Source organism: Schistocerca gregaria, chromosome 4 (assembly GCF_023897955.1).
Source record: "Schistocerca gregaria isolate iqSchGreg1 chromosome 4, iqSchGreg1.2, whole genome shotgun sequence".
In the NCBI taxonomy this organism is placed as follows: Eukaryota; Metazoa; Arthropoda; class Insecta; order Orthoptera; family Acrididae; genus Schistocerca; species Schistocerca gregaria.
The window spans coordinates 489041011-489058325 of record NC_064923.1 but is presented as its reverse complement, the minus strand read 5'-3'; the positions used below and the strand labels follow the sequence as shown (position 1 = coordinate 489058325).

The following is a 17315-nucleotide window of genomic DNA, read 5'->3' as shown; positions in this document are numbered from 1 at the left end:
TTAAATACAGCCTAAGCACCTTAATCCCCAAGAAAGTTTAAAGGAACCTTAATTGTTGCTACAAATTATTAGAACATATGGACTCGAAAATGTAAATTAACTGACATTAATATTAACATTAACAGACTTTAAGTGTAACAAACAGATGATTGTGTTCTGTGTAAAGTTACATATATGCTTACTTTGAAGTATTAAACAAAAACAGTAGCTAAGAAGTGTAACAAGAAGAGCAGCAGCTACTTTTCTGCTTATAAAGTAAACTTGCAGTAATGCCCATAATAATTATGTCCTTGATAGCACCAATTGTAAATGGTTGTTAGTCTACTTTACGCAAATAACCTGCAATGGCCATTTCTATTTTATACTCTGCAAAGCACTGCAAAGTGCAGGGGAAGAATAACTGTTTAAATGCCTCTATGTGTGATGTAACTAGTATAATATTGTCTTTGCTGTCTGTTCAGGAGCAGTGTGTAGGAACTGTAGTGTATTGCTACATTCCCATTTATTACTCACTCTTGAAACTTCAGTGTTACCAACAGTCTCTACAAGGACTTGCAATAAAATGCTGCTACAGTACTTGTGTAATCTTCCATTTAATCCCCTCTTGACACTGAAATGCATTTTATCTTGCATCTCTCTATCTAGCCCGTTTCATTTTACGTCTACTATGCAGTAGTTGGTTCCTCTAGAAGTTTCTTTAAGTGACTGTACACTATGAACTGACCTTCCAATCATGAACTGTTCCTATAGGTAGTGCTTTGTCAACAATTCTTCAAAACTTGAGGTGCATTTTCCTGCCCAAAGCTCTTACTGTTTCGAGTGTCTTCTCGAGATACGACACTATTGACACCTTATCTAGCTTACTAATAATGTATTCCAATTGTTTTGGTTGCCTTTTTTTTACTTTGGTAATCATTGTTACTACCATTGCATCATCAGAATAGCTCCTAGTATCTCTCTCTCTCTCTCTCTCTCTCTCTCTCTCTCTCTCTCTCTCTCTCTCTCTCTTTGTCCGCAGCTCGTGGTCGTGCGGTAGCGTTCTCGCTTCCCCTGCCCGGGTTCTCAGGTTCGATTCCCGGCGGGGTCAGGGATTTTCTCTGCCTCGTTATGACTGGGTGTTGTGTGCTGTCCTTAGGTTAGTTAGGTTCAAGTAGTTCTAAGTTCTAGGGGACTGATGACCATAGCTGTTAAGTCCCATAGTGCTCAGAGCCATTTGCACCATTTCTATCTCTATCTCTATCTCTCTCTCTCTCTCTCTCTCTCTCTCTCTCTCTCTCACACACACACACACACACACACACACACACACACACACACACACACACACATAAAAAGCCAAAATAGTTTTAAGGTACTCTCTCAGTTTAACCTTCAACAGATTTAATTGTTGCTTGACAAAACAATTACACTAAGTTAAATGTCACACTGACTTAAATATATTTTAAAAGGCTAAGAATGATTTCAAGTATTTGTATTGTTAAGGCATAAACATACGTACTTTCCAAGTGTATCATCTATATCACCACGGCTTGGCTCTGTCCCACGCCAACGACCACTACAACTCAAAGGCATCAGTTCATCTGCAGGATATGCATTTTCCTGAAATAATTGTGTTTATTTAAATAATCAATGTTTGTTTTGGAGAGATTAAAATCAAAAAGTAGAAATCTGAAATCCTCCACAATATAACATCCAAGAAGCAATAACAGTTTTGAAAATGGTAACACTTATCAGTGTGAAAACTAAATCCTTACAACATCACAATAAACCAGCACAGCACAGAAAAACTAGGAAAGCTTTAAAGACAAACTTACATATTAAAGGAAAATGAAAAATAATATGGACAATATTTGAGAATTAAGAAGTGTGTCTAGTCATCAGTTCTATTTAGTGTGGACCAGGGTACTTGTTTCTATCATTAGGCACACAAAACCCACTCTCAGTGAAAGTGTTTAGCAGCCCTGAATATAGGGAATGGGCCAACATTCACCTGTTCTTTATTATTCTAAAGTTCTTGGCCTTTTGGTTTTCCATTCTCTTCCACAGTAATCTTCCACTTCTTTTCTATTTACATGGTGTGTTCTCTCCTGCCTATGTCTCTCTCTTATTATGTTGTCACCTCCCTCCTCCCCCCTCCTGTCTCTCCCAATTTTTTGAGGTTTCCTTGCATTTTTAACCTATCAATCAAATAGCAATCTATTACTGGCTGCAGGAAAATGTTTCTAGTCCACTGTTTTTTACTTTCCAAATTTAAACACGCACACCATTTCTTGCAATGAAGAGGACCATTAAACTGTCCTTTCCAGTTCACACTGCTCCATATATGCTACTGTATCAAATGTTGGTTACACATACTTCAAATGGTTATGGGGATGAAGCAGGTCTCACTTGTAAAACAGAGTAGTGAGTTGCGGCATGGAAACAAAAAGATGGAACTAAGAAACACTTAAAGGCTGGTTTGAGACAGCCACTGTAACATATGTTCCAAAACGGATATATGCAGCCCCATGCTGGTATTATGTTTCATTAATGGAAAGAAAATCTTCAGAAATTATTTGCAGCACAGTTCTTACTTCTACAAAAATCTTTAACTACTACTGGTTCTGCACATAACAAAAATTCTTAGTATCCCAGTTTATCAAATAAAGGTATAAAACTTCTATGAAAGATGCTTAACTCTCATTTTGACTGTCAATTATAAAAGTATGTGTGTGTTGGCATTATCTACTGTATCTAGTGATTAATACTACATATCACTGAGCAGTGCGTAACAACAGATCAAAATCCTTACAGTACACTCACCTACTGGATAGTAGCTTCCCACACTCAGAATGCATAAAATTGAAGGAAATCTACAGGTATGCAAGGATACTAATGTCATACTACAATATTAATCTCAGTAATCAACAGCTACAAAAGAACACAAAACAATACTGGAACATAACGAAAGGAAATATACTCATGGTAGAGTTTGTTTTCTTTTTTGTTTGTGAACTGGTTGTACCCACACACATTTCTCACAAAATTCCAGATAAACATCAGTATCCAGTCAAACTTTGAACTGTTGCCACAGGAATACAATCAAGAAATAAAGGAACAGTACATCTGAAGATGTCTAAATCGTAATACACTTGATACCACTCCTCATCAAACATGAACGTATTGTTTCCCACTGTATCAACTCATTTAGCGTAGAATTCCAACAGGATCGTTCAGAGATCTCCTACAAACACTGGAGTCTAATGAATGAAAACCATAACCCTGCATTAACTTGTACAGCCACTGTTCGATGACCAACTGTTAATGACAGCTAAAATTTCTTTAATTACTAAATAAGACAGACAACATAGTAACCAACACAAGAAATCGAATAAAATCGAAATTTTTATTATTGAGCTGATGTAAGTCGTCAAAGTTTTTTTTTTTTTTTTTTTTTTTTTTTTAATTTGACCAAGGTGCTTGCATAACCACGGCACATAACTACACCATCACCACTATCAAAACACAAACAACATTATTAATGAAGCAATACACATTACTCACCATGTATGCTCTGTAAGCATGATAAAACATGTCCCTGGCCTGATACCTGTAAACAAAGAGAGGATACAAAGATATTAATCTTGTTAAAGTACATATGTTTTCAGTGTTGTTATCAAAACATATTACAAATCAAACAATGGAAAATCCAAGATGGACTGTAACAATATTAGAGAAGGAAAGTTGCTACTCACCATGTAGCAGAGATGCTGAGTCGCAATAGGCACAAAGAAAAGATTCACACAATTATAGCTAACAGCCATTAAGGTCTTTGTCAGTAAACACACACACACACACACACACACACACACACACACACACACACACATCTGCAGTCTCAGTCAGCTGATACCACACAGCGAGCAGCAGCACCAGTGCACGATGGGAGTGGCGACTGGGTGGGGGTAAGGAGGAGGTTGGGGTGGGGAGGGGGAGGGATAGTATGGTAGGGGTGGCAGACAATGAACTGCTGCAGTTTAGACAGAGGGTGGGAGACAAGGTGAGGAGGCCGGTTGTGGTGGTGGTGGTGGTGGTGGTGGTGGTGGTGGTGGTGGTGGTGGGGGTGGGTGGGGGGGGGGGGGCAGGGGTAATAAAAGGAAATTAAAATACTGGGTGTGGTGGTGAAATGATGGCTGTGTACTGCTGGAATGGGAACGGGGAAGGGGCTGGATGGGTGAGGACAGTTTAACAAAGGTTGAAGCCAGGAGGGTTACGGGAATGTAGGAGGTATTGCAAGGAAAGTTCTCAACTGCGCAATTCAGAAAAAGCTGGTGTTGGTGGGAAAGTTCCATATGGCACAGGCTGTGAAGCAGTCACTGAGATGAGGGATATAATGTTTGGCAGTGTGCTTAGCGTCCACAGCCTAGCCACCCTTGGTCGGCGCATCTGCAGTGATGAGCAATCCCTCTCAAAATATACCCAGGGTCTCACAGAAGCCTCAGCTGACCGTAACTATCTTCCCAACTTTGTACAAAAACAAATCTCCTGTGCCTTATCTTTCCAGTCTCCCACCCCCTCCCTAAGTCCCACAGTCCGGACACAGAGGAGCATTCTCCTCGTAACTCAGTACAATCCGGGACTAGACCAACTGAATTATATTCTCTGACAGGGTTTCGATTACCTCTCGTCGTGCCCTGAAATGAGAAATGCCCTGCCCACTATCCTTCCCACTCCACTTATAGTGGTATTCCACCGTCCACCGAACGTACACAATATCCTCATCCATCCTTACACAACACGTGCTCCCAATCCCGTATCTCATGGCTCATACCCTGTAATAGACATACATGCAAGACCTGTCCCATACATCATCCTACCACCACCTACTCCAGTCCAGTCACTAACATCACCTATCCCATCAAAGGCAGGGCTACCTGTACAACCAGTCATGTGATTTACAATCTAAGCTTCAACTACTGTGCTGCATTCTATGTAGGCATGACAACCAACAAGCTGTCTGTCCACATGAATGGTCACTGACAAACTGTGGCCATAAAACAAGTGGTACACCCTGTTGCTGAACAGGCTTCCAAACATGATATCCCTCATCTCAATGTCTGTTTCACAGCCTGTGCTATATGATCCTTCCCACCAACACCAGCTTTTCTGAATTGGGCAGGTGGGAACTTTTGCTGCAATACATCCTACACACCTGTAACCCTCCAGGCCTCAACCTTCATTAGTCTGTCCTCACCAGCCCTCTCCCTATTCCCATTCCAGCACTATACAGCCATCATATCACCGCTACACCCAGTATTTTAATTTCTTTTTATTTCTCTCCTTACACCCCCCCCCCCCCCCAACCCTGTTGTCCCCATCTTGTCTCCTACCCTCCGACTAAACTGCAGTACTTCACTGTCCGCGCCACTCCCACCATACTACCTCTCCCCCTCCCCATCCCAGCCTCCTCCTTACCCCCACCCAGTCGCCACTCCCATGATGCCCTGATGCTGCTGCTCACAATGTGGTTTCAGTTGTCTGAAACTGTAGACATGTGAGCAAGTTGTGTTTGTGTGTGTGTGTGTGTGTGTGTGTGTGTGTGTGTGTGTGTTTTGCTGACAGATGGCTGAAAGCTATGATTGCGTGAATCTTTTTGTTGTGCTTATCGCAACTCAGCATTTCCGCTACGAAGTGCATTCAAGTTCTAAGGACTCCGATTTTTTTTCTCCGGACTGGAAAGAGATAGAAACATGCGCATTGTTTTAAAATGAGGCCGCGTTCATTGTCAATACGTCCCAGAGATGGCAGCACCATACGGCAGATGGAATTTTACCGCCAGCGGCGAGAATGAGAACTGTTTTAAATACTTAAAATGGCAACGTTTTCCTTACTTGAATAGCGTGCAATCATTCGTTTTCTGAATTTGCGTGGTGTTAAATCAATTGAAATTCATCGACAGTTGAAGGAGACATGTGGTGATGGAGTTATGGATGTGTCGAAAGTGTGTTCATGGGTGCGACAGTTTAATGAAGGCAGAACATTGTGTGACAACAAACTGAAACAACCTCGAGCTCGCACAAGCCAGTCTGACGACATGATCGAGAAAGTGGAGAGAATTGTTTTGGGGGATCGCCGAATGACTGTTGAACAGATCGCCTCCAGAGTTGGCATTTCTTTGGGTTCTGTGCACACAATCCTGCATGACGACCAGAAAATGCAAAAAGTGTCATCCAGGTGGGTGCCACGAATTCTGATGGACGACCACATGGCTGCCCGTGTGGCATGTTGCCAAGCAATGTTGACGCGCAACAACAGCATGAATGGGACTTTCTTTTCGTCGGTTGTGACAATGAATGTGACGTGGATGCCATTTTTCAATCCAGAAACAAAGCGCCAGTCAGCTCAATGGAAGCACACAGATTCACCGCCACCAAAAAAATTTCGGGTAACTGCCAGTGCTGAAAAAATGATGGTGTCCATGTTCTGGAACAGCGAGGGTGTAATCCTTACCCATCGCGTTCCAAAGGGCACTACGGTAACAGGTGCATCCTACGAAAATGTTTTGAAGAACAAATTCCTTCCTGCACTGCAACAAAAACATCCGGGAAGGGCTGCGCGTGTGCTGTTTCACCAAGACAATGCACCCGCACATCGAGCTAACGTTACGCAACAGTTTCTTCGTGATAACAACTTTGAAGTGATTCCTCATGCTCCCTACTCACCTGACCTGGCTCCTTGTGACTTTTGGGTTTTTCCAACAAGGAAAGACACTCCCCGTGGCCGCACATTCACCAGCCGAATGCTATTGCCTCAGCGATTTTCCAGTGGTCAAAACAGACTCCTAAAGAAGCCTTCGTCGCTGCCATGGAATCAAGGCGTCAGCGTTGTGAAAAATGTGTACGTCTGCAGGGTGATTACAACGAGAAGTAACGCCAGTTTCATCGATTTCGGGTGAGTAGTTAATTAGAAAAAAATCTGAGGCCTTAGAACTTGAATGCACCTCGTATATGGTGAGCAGCAACTTCTAAACATATTACCATTCTTTTGAAGCTGTATATTTACATTATAGACTCTTTAAAGTAGCCTAGCTGCACTTAGTGTGCTGTGAATGTTTGATGAGTTTTTCAATAATTTTGTACTTTTAAGTTTTAAAATTAATGTTTTATTTTAAAGATGTGCAGTAGTATTTTATCAACATGGTAGAAGAGCATCATTGCTGAGTTTCTGGACATAAAGTGCAACAGATGTAAGCAATTTCGATGATAACTTGATATTGTAGAAGTTCAAAAGCTGAGACGATGGCAGACTGAAGACAACAAACTGAAAAACTGGCTAGCAAAGAAAACTAGGAACCAGGTGAATTATAATGAGGACGAAACTTCCTCGCAGATAAAAACTGTGTGCTGGACTGAGACTCGTACTCAGGACCTTTGCCTTTCGCGGACAAGTGCTCTACCGTCTAAGCTACCCAAATATGACTCACGCCCTGTCCTCATAGCTTTACATCTGTCAGTATCTTGTCTCCTATCTTCCAAACTTCACAGAAGCTCTCCAGCAAACCTTGCTGAACTAGCACTCCTGGAAGTTTTAATCTGCCAGAAAGTTTCATAACAGCGTACACTCTGCTGCAGAGTGAAAATCTCATTCTGGAAACATCTCCCAGGCTGTGGCCAAAGCCATGTCTCCACAATATCCTTTCTTCCAGGAGTGATAGTTCTGCAAGATTTGCAGGAGAGCTTCTGTGAAGTTTGGATGGTAGGAAACGAGGTACTGGTGGAAGTAAAGCTATGAGGACAGGTCGTGAGTCGTGCTTGGATAGCTCAGAAGGTAGAGCACTTGCCTGTGAAAGGCAAAGGTCCCGAGTTCGAGTCTCAGTCCGGCACATAGTTTTAATCTGCTGCTGTTTCATAACAGCGCAAATTCCTCATTCTATAACAAGGACAATTTTAGATAGTGATGAAATTTTTGAAGTATGTGACAAGCTGGTTAAAACAGAAGACATTACTCAAAATTACAAAACCAATCTTGCTTCATTGACAAATGCTAATGGGAAGGCAAGGAAATGCTCAATTTTGTCACTTTACACCAAGCCTTTGTTTTGCATCGGTGAATGCAAGACCACCGAAGATATTTGGAACAAACTGCATAAGATTTATGATGTTCCCTTAGCCACATGCAGTGATTTGCTTACCCATAGGTTTCATAATATAATATGGGAAGCACCTGGTGATGTACTAGGTCATCTTGCTAAATCTGATGTGATACAAACTTTGCTAGGCAAGCCAGTCGATGATGGTAGCCTTTGGGAATGATTTTTGCAAACTTTGCCAAAGAGTCAGATTACATTAATGTTATGTGGATGAATTGTTAGCCAAATACAAAACGAATAAATTACAAAAATAATTTTATCACTGAGAGTAGAGAATAACTGATTGTGATTATAAACATGTTGCTGCAGCAATGACGACAAAAATGCAGGTTAACAAATGGCAACAAAGAGGCAATCAAACTATTTCTGAAGCAGAATCATAAACGGAACGTCGGCAAACTGTTCGTCACATGGCAAAGTAGGACACTAATCAAAATAATGTAACAACAGATTTGGTTTGCTTTAGATGTTAGGAAAACAGTCATCAACCAAATGAGTGCTCTGGGGTATGGAAAAGAAAAGACTGTGCTATGTTGTCAACATGTGTAACATCAATGGGAAGTTCAAGAAATTTTAGCCACACAGATAAATCAGAAACTGAGAAGAAAGTTGTAATGTTGAGGTGCAACATCTTTTCTGTGGATATAAACAAACTGGCTGCAATGAGTGGTATACTGACAGTGGTGCAATACATCATGTAACAAATTAATGTGACTGGTATACTATATATGAACCATCCGAAACTCCAAGGATGATGGATAGTGCCACAAGTGGTGTAGAAATTGAAGCATCTAGTACAGATCCTATTGATATACAGGTATCAACTGACAGAAGTACAAAGAATTATTTTCAAGATGTTTGGTTTTGTTCAGGCGAATCTGCTAATTTATTTTCTGTTAAGAAAGCTGCACAGAAAGAAATACATCACATAACAAAGTGATGGCAAACCATGCGTCTTTAAAAAAAAAAAATATTCCATTTGTTGTTGCTGCATACAGTAATGAAAAGGGCTGTATCATTTGGCTGTGAAGGTCTACATCCAGAAAAGTCTTATGTTGTTGCTGACACTGGTGATACCTTACAAAAATGGCATGAAAAATTGGGTCGTCAAAATAAACATTATGTGTAGCAGTTTTTGATTTGGTACAGAGACAATGACTGATAGCAGCTTTTGTGATGGATGTGTCTATGGCAGACTTCATCAGCTGGCATTGGTGAAAGAGAGTAGAAATCTATTAAAGCTGGAGAATTAGTTTATGCAGATGTTTGCGCACCAATGCAAGATAATGAACTGCAATGTCACCAATACTGTATTTTTCTGTTTTTAAGAATGTTTTTTCCCAGATTGTGGGTAATGTAGCATTCACAACACAAAGATGAAATTAAAGAAAAGTTACCACTGTTTACTAAAAAGATAAAGACTCAAGTTGAAGTTACTTTGTCAGAATTATTTAGGTTTGCTGACCACACCTACAAAAAGCATTGTGAGGTAAGGCAGTTCTGGCTGTAACATACACACTGTATCTAAAGCGTCCAATGAAAACTGAAGGCAAAACTCCAATTGAGATGTTTGTGAAGGAAGGAAGGTACTTTAGATAATTGGCTGATATTTTGAATGAAATATTATGCATGGGATACCGTTGAAAAGAAAGAGATTACAAAAACTGAATGTGAAAATGTGGATTTTGAAGATAATTGTTACTGGGACTGTATGAATTAAAATGTAGTTATAAGTAATGAAATCGTTAGCAAGCATTTGTATTGGCAATGATGGCCAGTTGAGAGCAATTATGAAGCACGGAATGAAAACAAAGTATGATACAATTTCCATGAGACACAAAATTCGAAGATATCATTGTGTTATTGTGAAGATTTTGCCTACAAACCAATATTGATGCTTCTCTGTGAGGCACTAAGGAATTCTAAAGGGATAGTACAATCAGAAAAATCTGAAGAATGGAAAAATAAGCAATGGAGGAAGAAACGAATTCTCTGGAAAAAAAATAAAACATGGAAACCAGTTAACAACACTAAAACAAATAAGGTGACTGAAAATCAATGGGATTTTGCTACCAAACTATATATAAACACTGAAGAAGTTCAGTGTAATGCTCTGTTAGTGGCAAAATGATATACAAAAAGATACACTCAATGATTTGGGATAGCTTATACTCAAACATTTAGCCCTGTGGCAAGATTTGAGACAATGAGTGCCCTGTTGAGTGTTGTGATTCCAACATGGTGGCCTATAAGGCAATCTGATGTAAGAACAGGATTTCCTAAAGGTATTTTGAAGGAGGAAATTTATGTGAATGAACCAGAGCGCTATGGTGACAGTAAAGATCATGTATGTAAATTGCTGAAGAGTCTGTTCAACTTAAAGTAATTGTTAAAATGCTGTTATGAATGTCATATTGAATGTAATTTACATGAGAGCTATTCAGATCCCTGTATGTTCTATAGTGAAAAACTGATACTGCTGTTTTTTGTTGATTATGGATTCGCTATGCACTCTACTGATGCAATAACTTAAATCTACTGAACAATAGATAAACATTTTCAGATCACTATAGAAAATTCTGATTACTTCCTGGGCTTACAAATCGAGAAATTTGATGACTATATTCAAAAAAGTCAATCTAATGTGAAAAGAATTTTAGAGAAATATGGCATGATGGATGCAAAACAACTGCCTTTACCAACTGTGTCAGAATGGATACCACTTTTTAGTAATACTGAACACTACTGATAGATAGTTGGAAGTTTGATGTATTTAACACAGGGTACAAGACCAAATTTATAGAATGCTGTTAATATTGCACTGTGAGAGTACAACTCACAAACACAGGTGTATTTTGCATTGCTCAAATAAATATTCAGATATTTAAATCAAGAATTGCAGATTGCAATAAGTTTGAGAAGAATGGAGATCGAACTGTGTGATGAAGTAAATTACAACAGTGTGTTGCTCTTTCTTCAATGGAGGAAGAATATGTGGTTGCAAGTGATGCTTCCAAATCACTTGTGTGATAGGACTGACTTCGGAAAGAAATTGGAAATGTTGAGTCCTCAGTTCCTATTTTGCAAATAGGTAACCAAGGGCTATTAAATTCATTAACAAATTAGAATTTTATGAATGATCAAAACAGATAGACAAAGTATCATTACATTTGTCAACTAGTTGGTGAAGTGAAGATTTGATTGAATTACACACAAACAGACGTAGGAACTTAATGGTACTATGCATACTTCATGATGCACATAAAATTTGGATGTTTTTGAGGTTAAAAATAAATGTTTTACTTTAAAAATGGCCTATGATTTTTTTATCGAAAAATCTAAAACACACAACAAAATAGATTGTTAAGCCAACAGTTCCTGTTTGACACTGGTTAGTCACCAGCTCTTCTTTTCTCCCCATTATGGCGGGGGGCCTGTGGCATGAGGAAACTTTGGATTAACTGAAGCCTTCAAAACAACTTTGAAAACTCATAACCACACAGTCACCTTTCAATCTACTCTAGATCCTGGCAACACTACAGATCTACATGCCACCACAACTAAGATTCACATGCATCAGCTTTGCCAATTCACTATCAAATTGTCACCTTCCAGTCTAGGCTGAAATTCAGGCTACACTAATGATCAGTGTGTTACAACATATCACACACACACATGCAAGCGCGCACTCACACACACACACCTCATGCACAAATGAATGCCACCTCTGCAGCTTGAACAGGAAAATCACATATATGTTAAGTTGAAGACAATTGAAATACTCGCACATAAAGCTTTTGGCCACAGCCTTCATCAGCAAAAGAGAAACACACACCTTTCATACACACAAGCAAGCATACCTCATGCACACATTACAGCCAACTCCAGAATCTCGGGCCAGAATGCGAATATCATGTGGAACATTCCCACCTGGAGTTTCGATTGTTTGATCTGTGTATATATGAAATACTGAAAATGAAAATAATCAGCACAAGTGTTGTTGGAGGAGGAGGAGGAGGAGGAGGAACGAAAGAAAGCACTGGAGAGGTGAGGGGAAAAGGACTGGTGAGATGGAGGAAATGAGGGAATTTCGGAAAAGTCACATGAAACCCCGGGTCACAGAAGACTCACGGGATGTGATGGTAAGGAATGTCTGATTGTTGGGGGACTACAATGGACCAAATCTGAAAACCTGAGAGCTAAAGGTGCAAGACAGGCTAATCTGAAAACCTGAGAGCTAAAGGTGGAAGACAGGCTAATATGCAAGACAAAGATTACTGATAAAACATCATGCACAACTTAATAAGAGCACAATGCTAAATTCTTTGCATGTGGTAGAGGTGGGGAGGGAGGGGAGGCACAAAAAATATACAGGTAATAAAATAAAATATACAGAAAACTAAAATGGAGTGAAGAAAGGAATAGTTGCCGAAAATAAATGCTGAGACCAAAGAAGTTAACATAAATTAAGGGTGGTGAGAACAAAGGACACGCAATGCCGGTTCCGACCTGTGGAGTTCTGACAAATTGGTGCCTGGGGGAAGAATGAAGATGACATGTGGTGAAACAGACACTGAGGTCATGACTTTCATGCTATGGAATATATTCTGCAACAGGATATTGTGTGTTGCCAGTATACATTGTTTTTCCCATTCATCCTAATTGATAACCTTGTGGTAGACATGCCATTGTGAAAGATTCAACAATGTTTACATAACAGCCAGTACCTAATGTGTTGTTTCACAGGTGACTCTCCCTTTGATAGTATTCGTTTTGACAGTTATAGAGCTAGAATAGCCAGTGTTAGGAGGGTGCATAGTCTCTCAGAGGGGAAAATCATGAAAATAAGAACCATAGGATAAGGAAATGGGTACAGAAGGAGCATAGAGTCTGACAAGAATACTGTGGATATTGGGAAGATGGTGTGTTGGGCACAATGTCAGACAGAATGGGTACATTTCACTGCACGACTTTAGGAAATGAAAGCCTTGTCGAAGTAGCTGATTAATACTTACAAAACCTGGATAGCACTGAGTGACAAGAGGTGCATTGCGAAGTTGTTTTTTGGAGGTATCAGCAGTGTCAGGATTGGATGCAATGGCCTGGGAAATCTGCTTTTGAACTCGGCCGCTGGAGTAATTATGTCCAGTGAAAGCCGTGGCGAGAATCATGGTGTATTGCTGTAAAGAATCTGCATCTAAACAAATACGTTTGCCTCTCTTTCTCTACATAGTGATGAATCCATCATGAGCATCCCAGTGGACACGGTATCTAATACTGTGGTACTTGACATACAGAAGTTTTTAAGTGAGGGTCTACACCAGCTGTGTGACACCCCTACATACAGCATTTGGTGTCAAGACCCCATCCCCATGATAAAAACTGACTGACAGTCCCTCCTTACATCCTCAGTGATCCTCAAACCAATCACCCTGGCTGCCCCATAGTTGCTTGCCTCAAAGTACACCCCATAATCGACCTTCCTTAGTTGATCAACACCTGCAACCTACAGTACAAAGACTTCTCTCCTATATCAAAAACACCAGCCATTTCCGAGATCATTTGAAATCTAAGCCCATCCCACTTCCACTCTAGACCTTGCTTGTCAACCGTTGATGCCACCTGTCACTATAACAACAATCTCTGTGTACATGGCCTGTGTGCTGATGAACACTTCCTCACTCCTCAACCTCCTTATTTCAAACCTGTGACGTCCTGCCTGCTCACTTTAATCAACTTTATATTTACTGACAATTACTTTACCTCTGAGGGAGCAGACATACAAACAGATCAGAGGCACGGTCATGGTATCCAGGCTGGCTCCTTCCTATGCCATGCTATGGGTTGCTCGGAGGGGGCTTTCCTGGGATCCACAAGACTTCAGCCCCTGGTTTAGTTTAGAAACACTGATGACATGTTTAACATATGGACTCACGGTGACACTGACCTGTTAAATTCCTGGAATCTCTAAATACATTCTTCCAGTCAAATTTCACACGGCCCTTTTTCAAACTCCATGCCACTTTCCCTGATGTTGACCTCACCCTCACCACCATTCTCACCTCAGCCTTCAGTGGATGTAATTACCCCCACCTGCCTAGTTCAAAACTAGATTTCCCAGGCCATTGCACCCAATCCTGATACTGCTGATCCCTCCAAAAAACAACTTATGAGTACAGCTCTCATCACCCACTTGTAATCAGGTTTTGAATGTATTAATCAGCTAATTTGACACAACTATGACTTCCTAAAACCATGCACTGAAATGAGGTTCATTCTGTCTGACATTTTGCCATCACACCTAGACCAGCCTTTTGTTGCCCCCCCCTCCCCCCAATTCTGCAATATTCTTGTTGGACTCTATGCTCCTTCTGCACCCTTTTCAGTACCCTGCGATTCCTGCCGCTGTGACTGTCCCTGATGTGAGACTTGCACTATGCACCCTCCTACTACCATCTATAACATCTCTGTAACTGGCAAAACATATACTATCAAAGGGAGAGCCACCTGTGAAACTACAAACAGCATGTACTACCTTTTATGTAAACACTAGTCAGCCTTTTACATTTGCATGTCTACCACCATGTTATCAGTTAGAATGAATGGACATAGGCAGAGAGAGTGTGCTAGCAACAAAAAGTATCCTGTTTCATAACATGCTCCGCAACATGACAGTCGTGACCTCCGTACCTGTTTCACAACATGTGCAAGATGTTTTGTCAGTAATTGTATTAGCCTAACGCACATGCTGCAACATCATTATATTTCAGGACAAAGGAGGCATCCAGAATCGGTAGGTTCAGTTCACCCAAAACTTTGCTAGAATAGAACTTCAGACAATCTTTTAAGGCAGATTGGACTGATGATTGCATATCTGCAATTGGACACAGGTGGGCAATCCTGTGACACATGTTGATAACAAGGACCTGCTGAAGTACGGATTAAAGTTAGAAAAACAGATTATGACCTGAGCATCTTCTGAGCAATATTCATTATTTCATGTCACACACATGATTATGGGTGTTAATTAGAAGGATCTCTTACAAATGGTGGTTCAACTGGCCCCCCCCCCCCCCAAAAAAAAAGATAAAATGTTGGTCTCATGGCATGGTCAGAGGTCTAATTTAAATTGGAAGACGACATTTTGGTTGAGTGTTGGCAATGTCAACAAATATAAATAGGAATTAAAAGTTGTAATAACATATTGATTAATAACACAGGCTGAGCTCTAGGTTTGCCACTGGCAACATTTACTCTATGTTTAACACACTTAGTTATGACAACCCGTGAAACTTACTATATAATTGGTACAGCCATGTCTAATTTCTGACAATACCAAGAGTTGCTCCACTGTTATTACACTTCTGTTTACAAATGAGTAGAACTGCAAGATAATTTCAAAAACACTGTATCAAATAACTAAGAAATCTCTCGTAATTATTTTGGTGCATATTGTACACTTATATTGTACACCAAATCATCATCAATGCAACTGTAAGAAAAATATTTTTTAACCTTTTTTTAATTTGGCATCCTTACTGTCAATCAATTGTCAGTTGTTCACATCAGGAAGACATTTGTAAGTACATTGTACATAGTTCTATAAATGGTCATGGACCAAGAATCAATTTGGACTTATCAAGTAAAAACAAAGGAAAAACACAAAACAATGTTTTCTATCATGGATTACGATTGTATAGCCTAATAATTTCCCCAAGGAGATGAGTCAGATAACTGAAATAAATTTAGTCACAAAGGTGACCAAAAGACATCTCTTAAATAATGTGCAACATACAGTTCAACATTATTTAAAGAACTCTGATACGAGTTAATAAAAAAAAAAGACAATTAAACTACTGACATATTATAATATATGTTTACAATATACTGCTAGTTACAAGTAACATAACAGCACAGTACACTAGGTACATATCAAATGAAGTAGTGCATTTGTTAAGATAATAGCCTCAGATTTACAAGAATGGAGGCTCCTGCTCTGACCTGCCAACCAATATGTTTTACGTGTTTGTACACATGATTTATTTATTTGTTCTTGAGTTAAGTTACAGCAGCTCTGGTTGGCACTTGTGGCTGATCCATCCCATCTAAGGTTGTTTGGCCACCACCTAGTGCACCTTTGGTGATTTGTGCAATAATAATGATGATTATGATGATGATGAAATTATGAGGACAATACAACACCCAATCCCCAAGTAGATATTTCCAATTAAGTGACATAAGTGTGAGTAATGAAATATTTCACAGAGACTGACCTCAGCTGCAAAAATATTTAGTCTTATAAATAAATAGTAGCCTATTTACTGTGATGTGGTATGGTATGCCACCAACTTTTTTTTTGTAAAAAACAACCAGCATTGATTTTCAAAGCATATGAAAAAGAAAAGAACAGAAAAGAATCTTCATGATCTGCTTCAAACATTTCATTGTAGAAAGCATAACTTTGTTTCATTTCATCTGTTTACTGGGCCATACATAACCTTTTGTTCCTGTATATTACCCTGCTACATTCAAAATTTCAAAGAGCGTACTCCTGTCAACATTGTTAAAAGCTTTCCCTCATTGCCTAAAAGCCATAAATATATATTTTCCTTTCTTTTACCCTATCTTCCACAATAACCCATAGCGTCAGTATTGCCTTGCTTGTTCCAACATTTCTCCAGAACCCAGACTATCAGTTTTTCCAGTCTTCTGTAAATAATCTGTCAATATTTTGCAGTCATGACTTGTTAAACTGATAGTTCAAAAATATTTACATCTGTCAGCACCTTCTTCCACTGACTGATTGATTGAAGGGATTTATGAGACTAAACCGCAAGGTCATCAGTCCCACTATTCTTGTGTAAGATATAGGTGTCCATTAAAAGTGGATGGATCCAGTCAGAGGGGACAAACTATAAAGTGAGCAAGCTAAATCGCACACAATAGAAGGCATAAATGGGAAGCCAAAACTAAAAACTGGTAAAACAGAGGGATAAAATAGCAGTCTTTGAAATGGAGGTGGTCATGGGTTCCATATCCAGAAAACACAAAGAGGTTCCAACCACAACCATCCTGCCCCTGCTCCAGGAGTAAAGCAAACCCTTATAACTGAAAAGAAAAACAACTTTCACATAGGAAACTGATGACCAGTTCAACCATCCATGAGTCGTATCTGTCTCGCGTGTGT

The 17315-nt window shown here is 39.7% G+C and overlaps 1 protein-coding gene across 1 annotated transcript in view; it reads right to left on the bottom strand.

The window, feature by feature from the left end:
- Positions 1–17315, bottom strand: part of LOC126365787 (ER degradation-enhancing alpha-mannosidase-like protein 3) — a 205687-nt gene that overhangs the window by 173694 nt on the left and 14678 nt on the right. The window contains exons 2-3 of the mRNA XM_050008363.1: positions 3544–3589; positions 1499–1599 (exon numbers count right to left, since the gene is read on the bottom strand). Coding sequence (XP_049864320.1) covers positions 1499–1599; positions 3544–3589 — 147 coding nt within the window. The remainder of the gene's footprint in view (positions 1–1498; positions 1600–3543; positions 3590–17315) is intronic.